Here is a 14109-nt window from a genome sequence, read left to right on the forward strand (position 1 = left end):
GAAATATTATTCCTGGATTTACATTTTGCCTTACCTCTGGCCCAAATTCTTACTGTTAAAACAATCCAAAAATATATTTAAGATCTCACCTGGACTGCCACCCTGCTCTTATAAACATGCTATTTTAATGAATTGGTTTGTTTCTGACAAACACTCCCTTTAAAATTAATCAAAAATACTATGAATACAGCAACCGTTTGGCCTCACAAACTTCTTCTTTCCCTCTTTTGTTTTCCTAGCCTTTCTTTTTCTTTCTTTCTTTCTTTCTTTCTTTCTTTCTTTCTTTCTTTCTTTCTTTCTTTCTTTCTTTCTTTCTTCTTTCTTTCTTTCTTTCTTTCTTTCTTTCTTTCTTTCTTTCTTTCTTTCTTTCTTTCTCTTTCTTTCTTTCTTTTCTTTCTTTCTTCTTTCCTTTCTTTTTCCCTTCTGGGGTAACTCCTCCCACACACATGGAGATCATGATCCTTTTGATCCTGCCCCTCTGGCCATACTTGATTATTTGAAGGTTGACCTAGGATAAACCAGGTAAATGTGAGGCATCACCACAGAAATTTTGCAATTATAATGGAATAAAGAGTTTGTATCTGATGGCTGGAGCTGCTCTGAATTAGTGTTTTAAAAAGTCATATTAAATCTATACATCTGTCTTAAGACACATCTTGACTTTAGAAATATGGACATGTGCTTATGTCTCAGAATAGAAAGGAACAGTGTATATTAAAAAAAGTTTTCATCGGAAGCAGGGCTCAGGTGGTTAGCTAAGTGTCATCTGTGCTCATCCCAGTCCCATCCAAGTACCATCAGCCCCATCATCAGGAGGCTTCTGAAGCAGACGACTTCACGGGGCTGGTTGTTGTCAACACACTTGCATGTTCCAGTCTTGTTGAAAACCATCCCTTTGGTGGGAAGGCTATTTCAAGGGAGCTTTCATTTATCTAGTGCCCCTTGTTCTGATTCCATATTCATCAGCATCCTGCTAATTCCCAAGAAGAAACTATGCTGATGGAATATAATAGACTTAATGTAGCTCTCTGGTACATGTGATAATGATTGCTGATGTAAATTGTTGAAGTCTCTTCTTGTAATTATGTTCTCATGCAGTTGACTATAGGTGGAAATGGGCCAATCATGTAAACATGAATATTTGTGCTTCACTTGACAGTTACATGCGTTAAGGCGTGGCATCCTGGTATCTATTTCAGTCTTCAAGGCAGTTTGATTTTGAGTGCATCAGCTTTTAGGGGACTGAGAGCTGATAAGAACAAGGTTCTGGGTCTTTGAAGCACCAGGCTAGAACTAGCTGGAATTCTCTTAGACCAATAGTTCCCAAACTTGTCAGTGTATCAAAATCACCTAGAGAACTTTTTGTTAAAGGTTCCTGTGTTTGAGATGCTGATTCAGTGGATCAGATATAGTACAGCTGTTCACATTTTAAGAAACTCCCCAGATGGTTCTAATGCAGAGCCATGTTTGGGAACCACTGCTTTAGACTCTATTTCCATACGGCATTCAGATGTGCTTTCTTTTAACTGATTTTTTAAAAGCCATAATTAGATTTAGTGAGTTGCTAGATTTGCCTGCCCTCTTCTCATAAATTTGGCCCTAGATGGAATTCCTGGTTGAGCAACCATAGCACACATTTCTGAATTTGTAGGAGAGGTGGAGGGAGGGGACATGAGACAATAAACATGAGAAGGGGCAGTGGCATCTCAGATGTGGTAGATAGGCAGCCGGGCTCACTACTCCCTTCCCTGAGGACTTCAGTTCAGGAATGATTAGTGATGGCTCTACCTTCACCATATGGTATCCTTTTTCTAGTTATTCATTTAGTTGGTCAGATTCTGATTCCTTTTACTTTGTTCTCGTAATTACAGAATATTAACAAGGCCATTTGCAAGGACTTGTAACATCCATACCTCTGGCTTCATGTTTGCTGTTGGGGTGTCAGCTGTCTATCTGATTATGTTCCTTGTGGGCAGTACTTTTCCTTTCTCCGTTGCTCAGTTGAAAATTTTCTCCTGGACTTTTATCTTTTTTTTTTTCTCCAATTTACTGAGATGTGTCTGGTTATAGATTTATGGATATTTTTATTATCTTACTTGGAATTTGTTAGGCTTCCTTATCATGTCTTTCATCCACACTAGAAAATTCCTCAAATGTGAACTCTCTATTTTCTCCTTCTGGAATTCCAGTTGGATGTGTGCTAAACCTTGCCACTTTATCTTTCATGTCTTTTAACTTCTCTTTCACATTTTTCAATTCTTTATTCCTTTTATTGCATGTTGAGTAGTATCTTCAGTTCTGTTTTGTGATTGACTAAATGCCTCTTCATCTGTGTCTGGTATGATGTTTACTCTTTCCATTGAGTTTTTACTTTAATGATTTTATCTTTTACTTCTAGGAGCTATGTTTTCAGATATTTCTGATTATTCTAATAGGCTTTTGTTTTTTCCTTGTAACTTTGATTCCTCCTTTTATTTCTTTAAACATATTTATATACTGGATATGATAATCTAATATCTGAAATATTTGAATATCTGATTCTTTATTTGTTTTGCTCTTTCTAGTTTATGGTGACTTATTGCCAGGTGCATTATGTTTTGTGTGTTATGTTCATTGGAACTTTGTCTGTCAAAAATCTTCATGCCTAGATTTACAGCATAGTCCTTTGTGTTGGCTTCTGGTAGACATCTATGACACGTCCACCCTGATGGCTCTTTAAAGGAGTTCTCCTTATGGTTTTTGTGACTACCAAAATGGGGTCAATTCAAGCTCCAAATCTGTATGAAGACTGTATATGTGGTTTTATATTCTCAAGGAAATGATTTTGTCAGTCTTCATCAGAATCAGGGTGAGGCAGAATTTTTCTTGCCACTGTGCCATGCAAAGTGGATTTTATTTCTAGTTTACCATTCACTGAGGTCTTGCATTTTGTGGGGGGGGGGCACATCTCAGCTTTATGTGAGGGTCTCAAATATGACTTCTCACCCTGTATAACCCATAGGCTACGTCTTCTGTTTTCCACAGCTGTAGGTTAGTAAGCATTGGTAGATGGTCTTGGGGCACCTGCTTACTTCAGAATTTACTTAATTAACTTTTTATGATTTTCTCTCTCTGTTGGGTCCTCCCTCTCCTCCCCCAACCCTTTACCACCACCCAAGGATTTCTTTTACTTTCTTGTTAACTCAGCTATACATTTAAAACATTTACAAAACATATCCTAACTTTTTAAAATGTCTCAGATCAAGAGGGTTTTTCCATGATAGTTACTCCACCATATTTCCATAAAGAGAAGTTTCATGTTCTCTCTAAAATGTAATTGAGAATTTTTTTTCATTCTCCAATTCTCATTTCATGCCACAGACATTTTTTAGCAATCAAGCAATACAAAATTTTACAGGAATCTTAATATATGTTTTTCTAATACCCTCATCTTTTTTTCCTGATGAGTAAATGTCTACCTGGAGTAGTGTTTCCCAAAGTGAATTCCATAGAACACTAATTTTGTAGTTATGTGGTCAAATAAGCTTGGGAAACACTGGTTTAAACAAAGTTACAGATTGCCTCACTGAAGGACTTGTGTGGTGTGTAGCATGTTGTGCATCTCTGAGGGTGGGATAACACAGGACTGGGGCACTTTCCTGAGTGGGTTGCTGGCATAGAGGTAAAGATGTCTTCCCTAAGACCATAGAGGTAGTTAGCAGCAGAGCCAAGACTAGAACATGGCTCTTTTAACTCTCTCTTCCTCTTTATCATCACAATGAAACATTTTGTAAGTAGCTCCTTGTGACACTATTTCCAGTAGTACCCCATCCTCAAATTGAAATGTGTTTAGAGCCCATCGTCTTTCATTAAATGAAAGGGAAGTTGGCTTCTCTCCCAAAAGCAGTTTAATAGGAAAGTTCCAGAAGTTCTTCAAGGAAAATAAAATTGGAAAAGCAAGGGTTCCAGATCTTGACCTGATGTGGAAAATCGATGTTTTCATGGGGCTTCCATCCAAATCAATGCAAAGACATAGTCATCTTGTCTGATTTTTAAGAGGGTTTGTACTGTCCCAAAAAATCATAGTTTTTAGCTGGCAGGGAACAAACTCCCAAGAACAAGTTGTGACAGAAAACTTTTTTTAAAAACTACTTTTGGATATCGACCAGCAGAATGTGCACAGTTTCTGACTGTTAGTGTATTCTTCCCACTATTGCCCAGAAAATGGACTGTGAGGACTTGGGAAGGTGAAGCACAATCTTATTTACATTTTTGTGCCAAAACATCATGAAGGAAAATAGTCAAACATGCAGAGTGAGGACAGCATATGAAAATTAATAGGAACATTTTGAATATGTGATATTTTACTTGAAACAATATAAATGAAAAGGGTTCTGTCAAGGTATTTTTTTGACCTCTTTTAGATGTTTCTTTTTTTTTTTTTTTTAACAGTCAGTTGTTTATAATAAACCTCTTTGGATCCTAGACCTCAAAGTTCTTTTCTTTTAGAATTTCCTTTTCTCTTTCTGTGTACAACAAATACCTTTCAGAGAAAAAACCCCAGTGCCTTGAGTCCTCTAAATAGTCAGTTCATGGGGCGCCTGGGTGGCTCAGTCATTAAGCGTCTGACTTCAGCTCAGGTCATGATCCCAGGGTCCTGGATTGAGCCCCGCATCGGGCTCCCTGCTCGGTGGGAAGCCTGCTTCTCCCTCTCCCACTCTCCCTGCTTGTGTTCCCTCTCTCGCTGTGTCTCTCTCTGTCAAATAAATAAATAAAATCTTTAAAAAAAAAATAGTTCATGATGTCTACTAGCATTGAAATGGGACGGCAAGGGTGAGTACTGGGTTTGGAATCCAAGCGTTGGTGTCCCATTTAGTCATCAATCCCTGAAAACAAGTGGATATATACAAAGGTATTCAAAGAGGATGAGAACATTATAGATATTTTAAGGCAAGAACTTCTAATTGAAGGCTAAGGAGCGAGCTAAGCATTTCTGAGATGGTGCTTTGTAAGATGGCAAGTTGACAGAATTTGCACTAGCAAGAAGAATATTATGGAGAATTCATAATAATGAGAAAATGGAAGAGAAAGAGAAGAAGAAACATTGAACTTTTACCCTCTTTCAGATACCAAGTTCATTACTGTACACATACTGTATTATATTTGTACCTCAAGGCTAGGAGGCAGTGTCTATTATCATCTTTGTTACAGGTGAGGCTTAGGGAGGAAACAAGCTAAGGTAATCTGTTCAAGATCTTACATTAGAAATGGCAGATCAGGAATTTGAACCCAGTTTTTTTTCTGACACCATTACCCCTGGCCTTAATTGCTAAACTCTATTGCCTCCTACAGCAGGTGTATCTTTTAAAAATTTTTTTTATTATTGAAGCATAGTTGATGTACAGTGTTATATTAGTTTCTGGTGTACGACATCATGATTTGACAATTCTACACATTATTCAATGCTCACCCCTTTAAGCATGGTCACTATGTGTCACCATATCACAAGATTATATGCTTTTTTTTTATATCTTCACCATTTTGGAGAAAGGGTTTGACTTTATGTAGTGAATCTAAACCTGTGGAAGTCTGGAGCCAACTGGTCACCCCAGTGGTTTGGGCACAACCCAAGTGCTGATGAGGGGGTGGCAGTGAGTGGACATCAGCAATAGATGAGCCTGTGGCTGGTCCCTGGAGACAAGCCAAGAGCAAACTGGAAGCTCAGCATCCAAGGAGCAAGGCAGGGTAGAGCCAGGGTTAACTGGGATATGAACAAAACAGTAAGAGAATCAGGACATTTCTGAAAAATCATTTTCTAGTGGGCATGGCCAGATTTTCTCAGTCTGTGGTCTCTAGGGTATCCGGAGGGGCTCTTTTAAGTTCTGTGATGACTTTTCACATGTCTAATAGGATGGAGAGGAGAGTAGGTGATATACGGTTTAATCCCATGCATTTTAGATTAGTATTTATGAAATAGCACATCAGGAATTGATTTTTTTTAACCATAAGACTGACCTTTGATCTCAGTATTTAACTTAAAGAACACAGCACTTCATAGTCGTAGTAATAACCCAAGTTGAAATACCTGCCTCATTTTCTCATGAAAAAACTGCCTATTGAGCAGTTATAAACCAATTTTTTCATTTAAAAAATATGACTACTCTCTTCACAATACACAGCTCTTTTATTTCAATTTCCTAACTCAAGTTCTCTCTATCCTCTGAAATCTCTTCCTCCTCTTGTGTTTATTCCCTGAGTTATCGGCCCGATCAGTCACTGTAGCTGGAAATGTAACAGTCATCCCTAAGGTGCTTCTTCTCCCTCATCCACATCTGTCTGGTCAACAGAGCCCACCATTCTAAGTCATATATGCTCTTACACACTCTTAAATGTATCCTTTCTTCTCCATTCCTAAATTCCCCATCCTATCTCTTATGGGCCAGTAGGCTTTCTCATGTCCAGTATTTGGGTCAAACACTGAGTCTCAGCCTGGCTTATCATTGTCAAGCTTGTGAGGTCACATGATCAAAGGCATGCAATCCAGAAGGAATGACCAGGGACTGCTTTGTTTAGAAGGGGTAATGTGAGTGGGGGGTATTTTTAGGGTTCTGGGCCTCTCAATATTAGATCTCTACCCTGTATGGCCTTTGCATACAGGTCAGAATTTAAATTCCTGGAATATGAAGGCTTCACAACTAGGATCCCATCCATCTTCTCTGTCTTGCCCCACTCCCAAATTCACACCATATGTGTAAGCCACTTAGACATATTGTTGTGCGCGTTATGCTCCTGAGCTCGAAGTGTGCACCCCCTTCATGTCCACAAAGTGAGCCCTAATCCCTCCTTCAGAATTCAGGCATCAGCAACTCTGATGGAATCCCCAGCCACACACAGGTTCTCCAAACCATTTTACATCTCTATGCAGGTACATTTTCTAACACCTATCAAAATGTGTTATAATAATAATTTGTACTATGTCTCCCCCTTTACCCAGGGATCTTCTTGAGTGTATACCCATATTTTACTTCTTTTATCCCCAGCCTCTTCCATAAGACCTGAGTCAATAAATGCATATGTTGAATGAATGATTGTGCTAGGATCAATTAATTATGACAAAGAAATTAGGCTGGCTCCTTTGATAAATTCTGTTGTGTTCTGTGGTGCACTCCTTTTTGTGAGATACTTCGAGAACTGTATACCTGATTCAGTATAAGTAAAATTAAAAAATCTGTTTAGGATTGCTGAGTTAGAACATCAAAATATGGAAAAGACATAGGAAGTGTTTGTTAATAGTAATAAGAGATAAAGTCAGGATTCATTACTTGCTGACATAGCTTTAATCAAAATAAGAAGTGAAGTTTTAACCAATTTTAGCATATAATATATCCTCCTGCTAGTGGGTAGTATTTCAAAGTATATCAGTGTCTTGGATTTTAAATAAAAATATCATGTTTTCTTTAATGCTGTAAGTTTCAAAGGCCACCACTTATTTTCTCTGTGTTCTTTATGTCTTGTGCATGCTACTTAAATTTTCTGAGCAACATAATCCTTACCTTAAAGCATAGAAAATGATACCTACCTCACATAATTATCACAATGATCCAAGGAGGTAAAATACCTAAGATCCCGAAATACTGGCTGACATAGTTACCGCTTACGAATAAATGTTGATTTCTTTCTCTTTTGTGTTTTTTTTTAAGTCATTTTTGTTAAATGGGCTCTACCCCAGAATGTTAGGTTCACAAATACATAACTCGTTGTTCCTAATTATGAGTTACACTACATTGCACCATTATAAATCCCTGTAGATCTCTTTGCTTTGCTGGAGGCCAGTACTCTGGGCTGAGGAAGCCCACAGCCACTGTGGACAAAGGGACTCCTTCAAGGCAGAGTGGGTCCTGGGCCCACTTTTAATCACATTTAAAAGGCTGAAAGTCCACCAGAGCTGCCTCTCCTGTGAAGGGCGTCTTGAACCAACCCTTCGCTTGTGCACCATGAGGCCCTTTGGATCCCCTAGAATTGGTCCTCTTATTTATCTAAACATTCAAAATAATCAAGCCTTTAAAAAAAAAAAAAACTAACATCAGGGTTATTGAAAAATATTGATAGCTTTGGTTAGGAATAGCATACTACATTTGAAACCTTCTAAAGAAAGCATACTAAAAACCATCCTGTACATTTTCTTTGAAAAATAGACAGAATTTTTTTTAAGAAAATTACCCAAACAATTAGAAGAAAAGACAGAGCAAGAATGGACAAGGTTGGTTAGTTGATGCTTGAGCTGAGGAGGAAATTGCTAAGGATTATATTTATAACACTTGACCATGTCTCAGAAGTGCTACTCTGTACAACTTGTTGAAGACAAACAAAAACAAAAACAAAACAAAACAAAAAAAAACAAAAAGCCATCCCATTAGAGAACCCTGGCTTTGCATCCTATCATTTATTAATTTTGTCAGTTGAAGCAGTAAGGATTATAGCAGTAGATTTATTAATCTTCAGAAAACCTGGCATGGAGAAGCCTTCCGGTTGGCACTAGGCTGGAAAAGGCGGTGAAGGGAGTTAGTGAAACAAGCACAATGCTGAGTACCTGCCGTGAGAAAGTCATTACTGTTAACAAACCTGTCACTCACGGAGCCAGGTAACAAATTTTGGAAGGGCTACTACCTTCCTGAGAATCAGCAAGGTTTTATTCAGAATCTTGTTATGCAGTGGAAAATCCTTTCATAGCATAAGTGTTGTGGTGGCTTAAGGAACCATGGGCCTAGAAGATGGCATTGCACTCCGGGCAGACGTTTGTTTTCATTTCTGACATCCAAGACTCATTGTCATGGATGTCCAGATTCATGCTTGCCTAGCCAGCCAAAAGGCAGGACTTACTCCTTTCTCCTCAAAAAAGGATGGGCACCACAGGGCTCTGGGATCCTCTCACTGATGTCCCCTGCCCTGGGTGATGAGAGTGGGTACGGTGTGGGGCAGGGATGGGCAGGGGACTTGTACTGTGGCCTTTTGAGGTCTTTGCTGATCATTATGGATACCACCGAGGCCAATTTTTTGATTTTTTTCAGCTGCTGCTCACTATAGATCCAAGTTTCTCTATTTCTTTTTTTTCTTACCCAGGAATGTGGACAGGATATACAGAGGCTTCTAGATTGTGTCCTGCAGGGGAAGCTACGGGGTCCTAAATGTCCAGTGTCCACAATAAAGAGTGTTGTTCACTATACTTCAGACTTTATTTTAAATGCTCAGATATTAATGAATTGAATCTTGTCCTCACACTAGCCCGGGAGGTAGGTGCTATGCTATGATTGCTACTGTTTCAGGTTTGAGGAAACTGCGACAGAGATAGGGTGGCTTGGCTAAGGTCACAAAACCCAGTAAGTGGTGGCTGGCTTCAGGTTCCACCACCTTGCTAAGTTGATCTACAGCAGTCACGTGGTGGCAGACATTATGGTTCATGTGAGCTGGATCAGCTTGTCTATATGGAGCGAGTTCCATTCTAAGTACAAATTGCTGAAAGGAGAAGATAATGCATGAAAGGAAGAGGAAACATAGTAAAAAATTTGTGAACCCTCTCCTGGATAGAGCCCAAATGATCAAGATCTTTGGTACTCTTACTTTATCATGCATACAAATCACCTGAGGCATTTATTAATTTTGCCCTCACCTGCAGAGGTTTCTGCTCAGTCAAGCCTTGGAGCTTTGGATCTACATGAATGTAAGCACTACCAAATAATTCGGAGCATCTTTTTTTTTTTTAAGATTTTTTTATTTTTTATTTGACAGAGAGAGAGAGAGTACAAGCAGGGAGAGTGGCAGGCAGAGGGAGAAGCAGGCTCCCTGCCGAGCAGGGAGCCCGATGTGGGGCTCGATCCCAGGACCCTGGGATCATGACCTGAGCTGAAAGCAGATGCTTAACTGTCTGAGCCACCCAGGCACCCCTAATCCGGAGCATCTTGAGGGTGTCTGAGAAATATTTCATTAGAGATTTGTGCCCTGTGCCCACACCCTTGGGGTTGTTTCAAAGAGGATAGAAAGATACTAAAATTTTATCCTGAATATCTCTCCTATCTTGTGGATGTGTCCCAGGTAAGAAACTCTGCAGAACTCAAGTTCACCTTCATGGGCAGGTTTCACCTGGGCAATGAAGAAGGGCTTTGGAGAAGCTGGCAATAGTGAGATAGACCAAGATCTTAACCATGAACGTGAAGACTTGATTTTTTTTTTTAAGGAAAGGATGCCCCTTCTTCTGGAAGGTACAGCAGATGGCAGTGTACCCCTCTGAGGAAGTAAGTTTAGAAATAAAAGCTTGTAGGACATTTCAAATAGGGCTGAACTTTGATCTCCTACTTATGTACCTTGGACATAGGAATGGGGGAAAAAAACAACCCTAAAGATATTATGTCATCTGTGGCTTATCAGATGTGCTTAAGGCCCCCGTGGGCCAGGGTGGATACAACTAAAACTGCCCTTGTAGTTTTACTGGATGGGGATTTGACCCCACAGACCAGCCAATCTATCTCTTTTTTATTATTATTAACATATAATGTATTATTTGTTTCAGAGGTACAGGTCTGTGATTCAACAGTCTTACACAATTCACAGCACTCACCATAGCACATACCCTCCCCAGTGTCCATCACCCAGCCACCCCATCCCTCCCACCCCCCATCACTCCAGCAACCCTCAGTTTGTTTCCTGAGATTGAGTCGCTTATGGTTTGTGTCCCCCTCCGGTTTCGTCTTGTTTCATTTTTCCCTCCCTTCCCCTAGGCAATCTAGCTCTTTTGAACAAGAAAACAATCCTCAAATAGTCTTGTGTCCCTTCAAGCCAATGTGAGGCATGGCTACAGATGATTTAACCCAATCATTAAAGTGAAAAGAAAACAGAAACTGGGGGCGCCTGGGTGGCTCAGTTGGTTAAGCGACTGCCTTCGGCTCAGGTCATGATCCTGGAGTCCCTGGATCGAGTCCCGCATTGGGCTCCCTGCTCGGCAGGGAGTCTGCTTCTCCCTCTGGCCCTCCCCCCTCTCATGTGCTCTCTCTCAAATAAATAAATAAAATCTTTAAAAAAAAGAAAACAGAAACTGTTTCTATGACATGAATTTAAAGAACAGACGGACTCCCCGCCCCTCCCCCCCATTGAATAGAAACAGTGAATTGAAGTGGAGTAAAATTAAGCTAAATAAGAGGAAACAGTGAAATTTTGTAGACTGTGGAATGGTCTCACTGGGAACATTTTGGAAGCCCCATCACTTAGTCATTTCAAACTAGACCAGACAAATTACTTGAAGATATGCTGTAAGAGGCGGGGTTATAGAGAATGGATGAAGGGATTATTTTTCTATCCCCTATGAAAATTTCCTCAGTGGTGTCAGCTGGCATTCTCTCTCTCTCTCTCTCTCTCTCTCTCTCTCTCTCACACACACACACACACACACACAGTTGCTTACTTTCATATTGTCTCCTTTCTGACTTTTCAATTTGATCATTACCAAAACAACATTTTAAAACCTCGAAAGCCTCCTTCTACTGCTGGGTCTACATTTACTATCTATTCTGATCCCCCTTTCCCTTCCTTATGGATGAGGTTTTCGGTTCAGACTATAAAATCCTTACAAGTTCCCCTTTGTCATCTTTAAAGCCTTGTAAACACCTTTCCCAGTGAGTCCTGGTGATTGCGAGTAGTGAGCAGTGAACTTCCTCTGTGAGACTTGATGGGGAACAGAAAGGATCACCCAGTTCCCATCAAATGGGGATATGCAGAAGCTGTGCATTTCACCAGGCTCATGTAATGTACCCAACCAGAAAACCACCGACCATTTCTTCCGTCCCTTGAGTAACACAACACTTTTCATGGATAGCTGGTAGAAATCATAACATGGAAGAGCCAACCTCTTGCAAACTTGGAACTGAAAGTGAGGAGACTAAGGATAACCATCCACCCCTCTTTCCTATTTTTCAGAGTTTAGCCTGTCTTGCACCAGGAGATATATAAATGACTGGATTTTATTTACATTTTTGTTCTACTTTGTGTTTGCCACAATAAGAAATTTGAATGAAATTTAAAGAGTACTTATTTAAATGAAATTTAGAGTACCATTATGCTTTTATTCCCTGATTATGAGAAATTGGGAGTTAGTTACATGTTTCTTCAAAAAAATACCTATATTTACCTATTCCAAGTAGTTAGCCATAATGAGATAGAATAAAATACGGACTTCTATTTTCCATTGTAATTTTTTTTTTTAAACAAAGCTTTTTTTAATTATAATTCATTCTTTTTCTTCTTCTCCTTACCGCTCATAGTCAGGATCAAGCATGATTCTCCATCTGGCTTTATGACATGTAACAGTAAAATAAAATTACAATGATTGTAATAGTAAAAAACAGCAACCATTTATAGAGTGCTCAGAGCTATGCCGGACCTTGCATTAAAGCATTCATAGGTATTGTTCCATTTTATCCTCACAACAGCTAATTAAAATATTCCCATTTTACTGATGGGAAGATTGATCTTAGTGAGTTTCATCTATGTTTAAAATCACACAACTAGTGTGTAGCAGGAGTCAAGCCAGTTTTTCTTTTTTTTCTGACTCTAAAGGCCGTGTCTCTAACTATCAGCCTATAAGCCTCAGAAAGACACATTGTCATTTAAATCTTAAGAAAATCATTGTATTTCCTGTGGTCCTCCTTTCCCTCACGCTGTATCTTCTTATTCCATCCTCCAGAAGGAAATAAGAGTCCATTTTCCAAAATGATATTTTTGAACCATTAAAAATAGTAGACACTCTTATTATTAATTTTGGCAACTATTAAAATAATTACACAAATAAGGTGATCATGCAACTAGGGATGGATTCTTTGGGTAAGCTAAAGAAATCAAATGGTGGTTCTGAAGAAAACAATATAGTAAATTAAAAACCATTTCTAGCACATTTGTGCTGTTGCATTTGGTATATTTTCAAATGCTAGGTTTATGCAAGAGTATAAAACATATTGTTACAATCCATAGTGGGAAGGGTGGTACACTGATTACATTTGCTTTTGGAAGAAGAGGAAAAGAGTGATTTATATTACTTTTTCTATCCATCATCTAGAAAGATCAGCTACACAACATGAAGTTTATTCACTTTCCACATGAAAAGCAGTCCATCATAGTAGGGTGACGGAATGGAATATGGGATTGTGAGTCAATGGTATTTTATTCATTGTTTCCAAGATGCTGATCGTAATCACCTAGGAACTGTTGACTGCCCCAGAGAGAAAAGTGAGTAGACTTCTTCCTGTCTTCCAAACGCTTACGAATGTTGGCAACGTCATATACCTTGTGCATAAATATAACATTGGACATAAAACTAGAGAGCAGGTGCTTAACAAAAATTTAAGCAAGTGCATAAATGAACAAGGAAATATTGGTGTACTGATTTTCTCCACTCCAGATAGAATGCCAGCTCCATGAGAGCAGACACTTGGCATTCTTATTCAACTGCTATCTCCGTAGCACCTAGAAAAGTACTTAGGCGCATACTAGTTGCTTAATAAGGACTTCTTAGATAACGTGAATTTTAACAGAAGGAATCAAGGGGGTGCTGCACCTCTCCCTGCATCCATTTCTCCATCCATGAGGGGGAATAGTGGGATTGTCCACTTTCCTCTTAAGAATATCACTGTCTAGGCTATTGCTCTTCTCAGACAAAAAACCATTCATTTAGTGTAATCAATATTGCAGGTGATTCAAGGACTGAATATCTTAAGTATAAGCATCTGTTAGAAAGCATGATAAGGCACTCAAGGACAGAGTCCTTGTCATTTATATATTCTGAATGATGCCCAGCTTCCCATGGGTCAACGGTGAGTCCTAAATTGCCATAATGAAAGATCAGTGCCATTGTCAGAGAAGTGCACTGCATTTCTCCCAGCTTGAGTGCAGAAAACAAATGTTGGCACCATGGGGCAGATTTTGCACCCACGTGGAATAATTTAATTCCACTAATAATGCTAGAAATGTTAAGAAAACATTTTTAGGGAAAAAAGCAGCAGAATATGGGGGCATGCAAAACCAGTCTTTTTCATCTGAACTCCAGGATCCATTTGTTTTCCATTGTTTGCTGTACTTATTCTGGATCTG

The 14109-nt window shown here is 39.2% G+C and overlaps 1 protein-coding gene across 8 annotated transcripts in view; it reads left to right on the forward strand.

Annotated features, from left to right (window-relative positions):
- SUGCT (succinyl-CoA:glutarate-CoA transferase) overlaps window positions 1–14109 on the forward strand; it is an 800213-nt gene that overhangs the window by 713186 nt on the left and 72918 nt on the right. For 4 of the 8 annotated variants that reach the window (XM_064575445.1, XM_064575443.1, XM_064575447.1 and 1 more), the window contains exon 14: window positions 13201–13248. The exons of the other annotated variants lie outside the window; for them this stretch is intronic. In XM_064575445.1, coding sequence (XP_064431515.1) covers window positions 13201–13248 — 48 coding nt within the window. The remainder of the gene's footprint in view (window positions 1–13200; window positions 13249–14109) is intronic. 8 annotated transcript variants of the gene reach the window in all.

The sequence above is a fragment of the Mirounga angustirostris genome, unplaced genomic scaffold (assembly GCF_029215605.1).
Source record: "Mirounga angustirostris isolate CCGP_5_RB_7025 unplaced genomic scaffold, mMirAng1.0.hap1 SCAF_12, whole genome shotgun sequence".
Classification (NCBI taxonomy): domain Eukaryota; kingdom Metazoa; phylum Chordata; class Mammalia; order Carnivora; family Phocidae; genus Mirounga; species Mirounga angustirostris.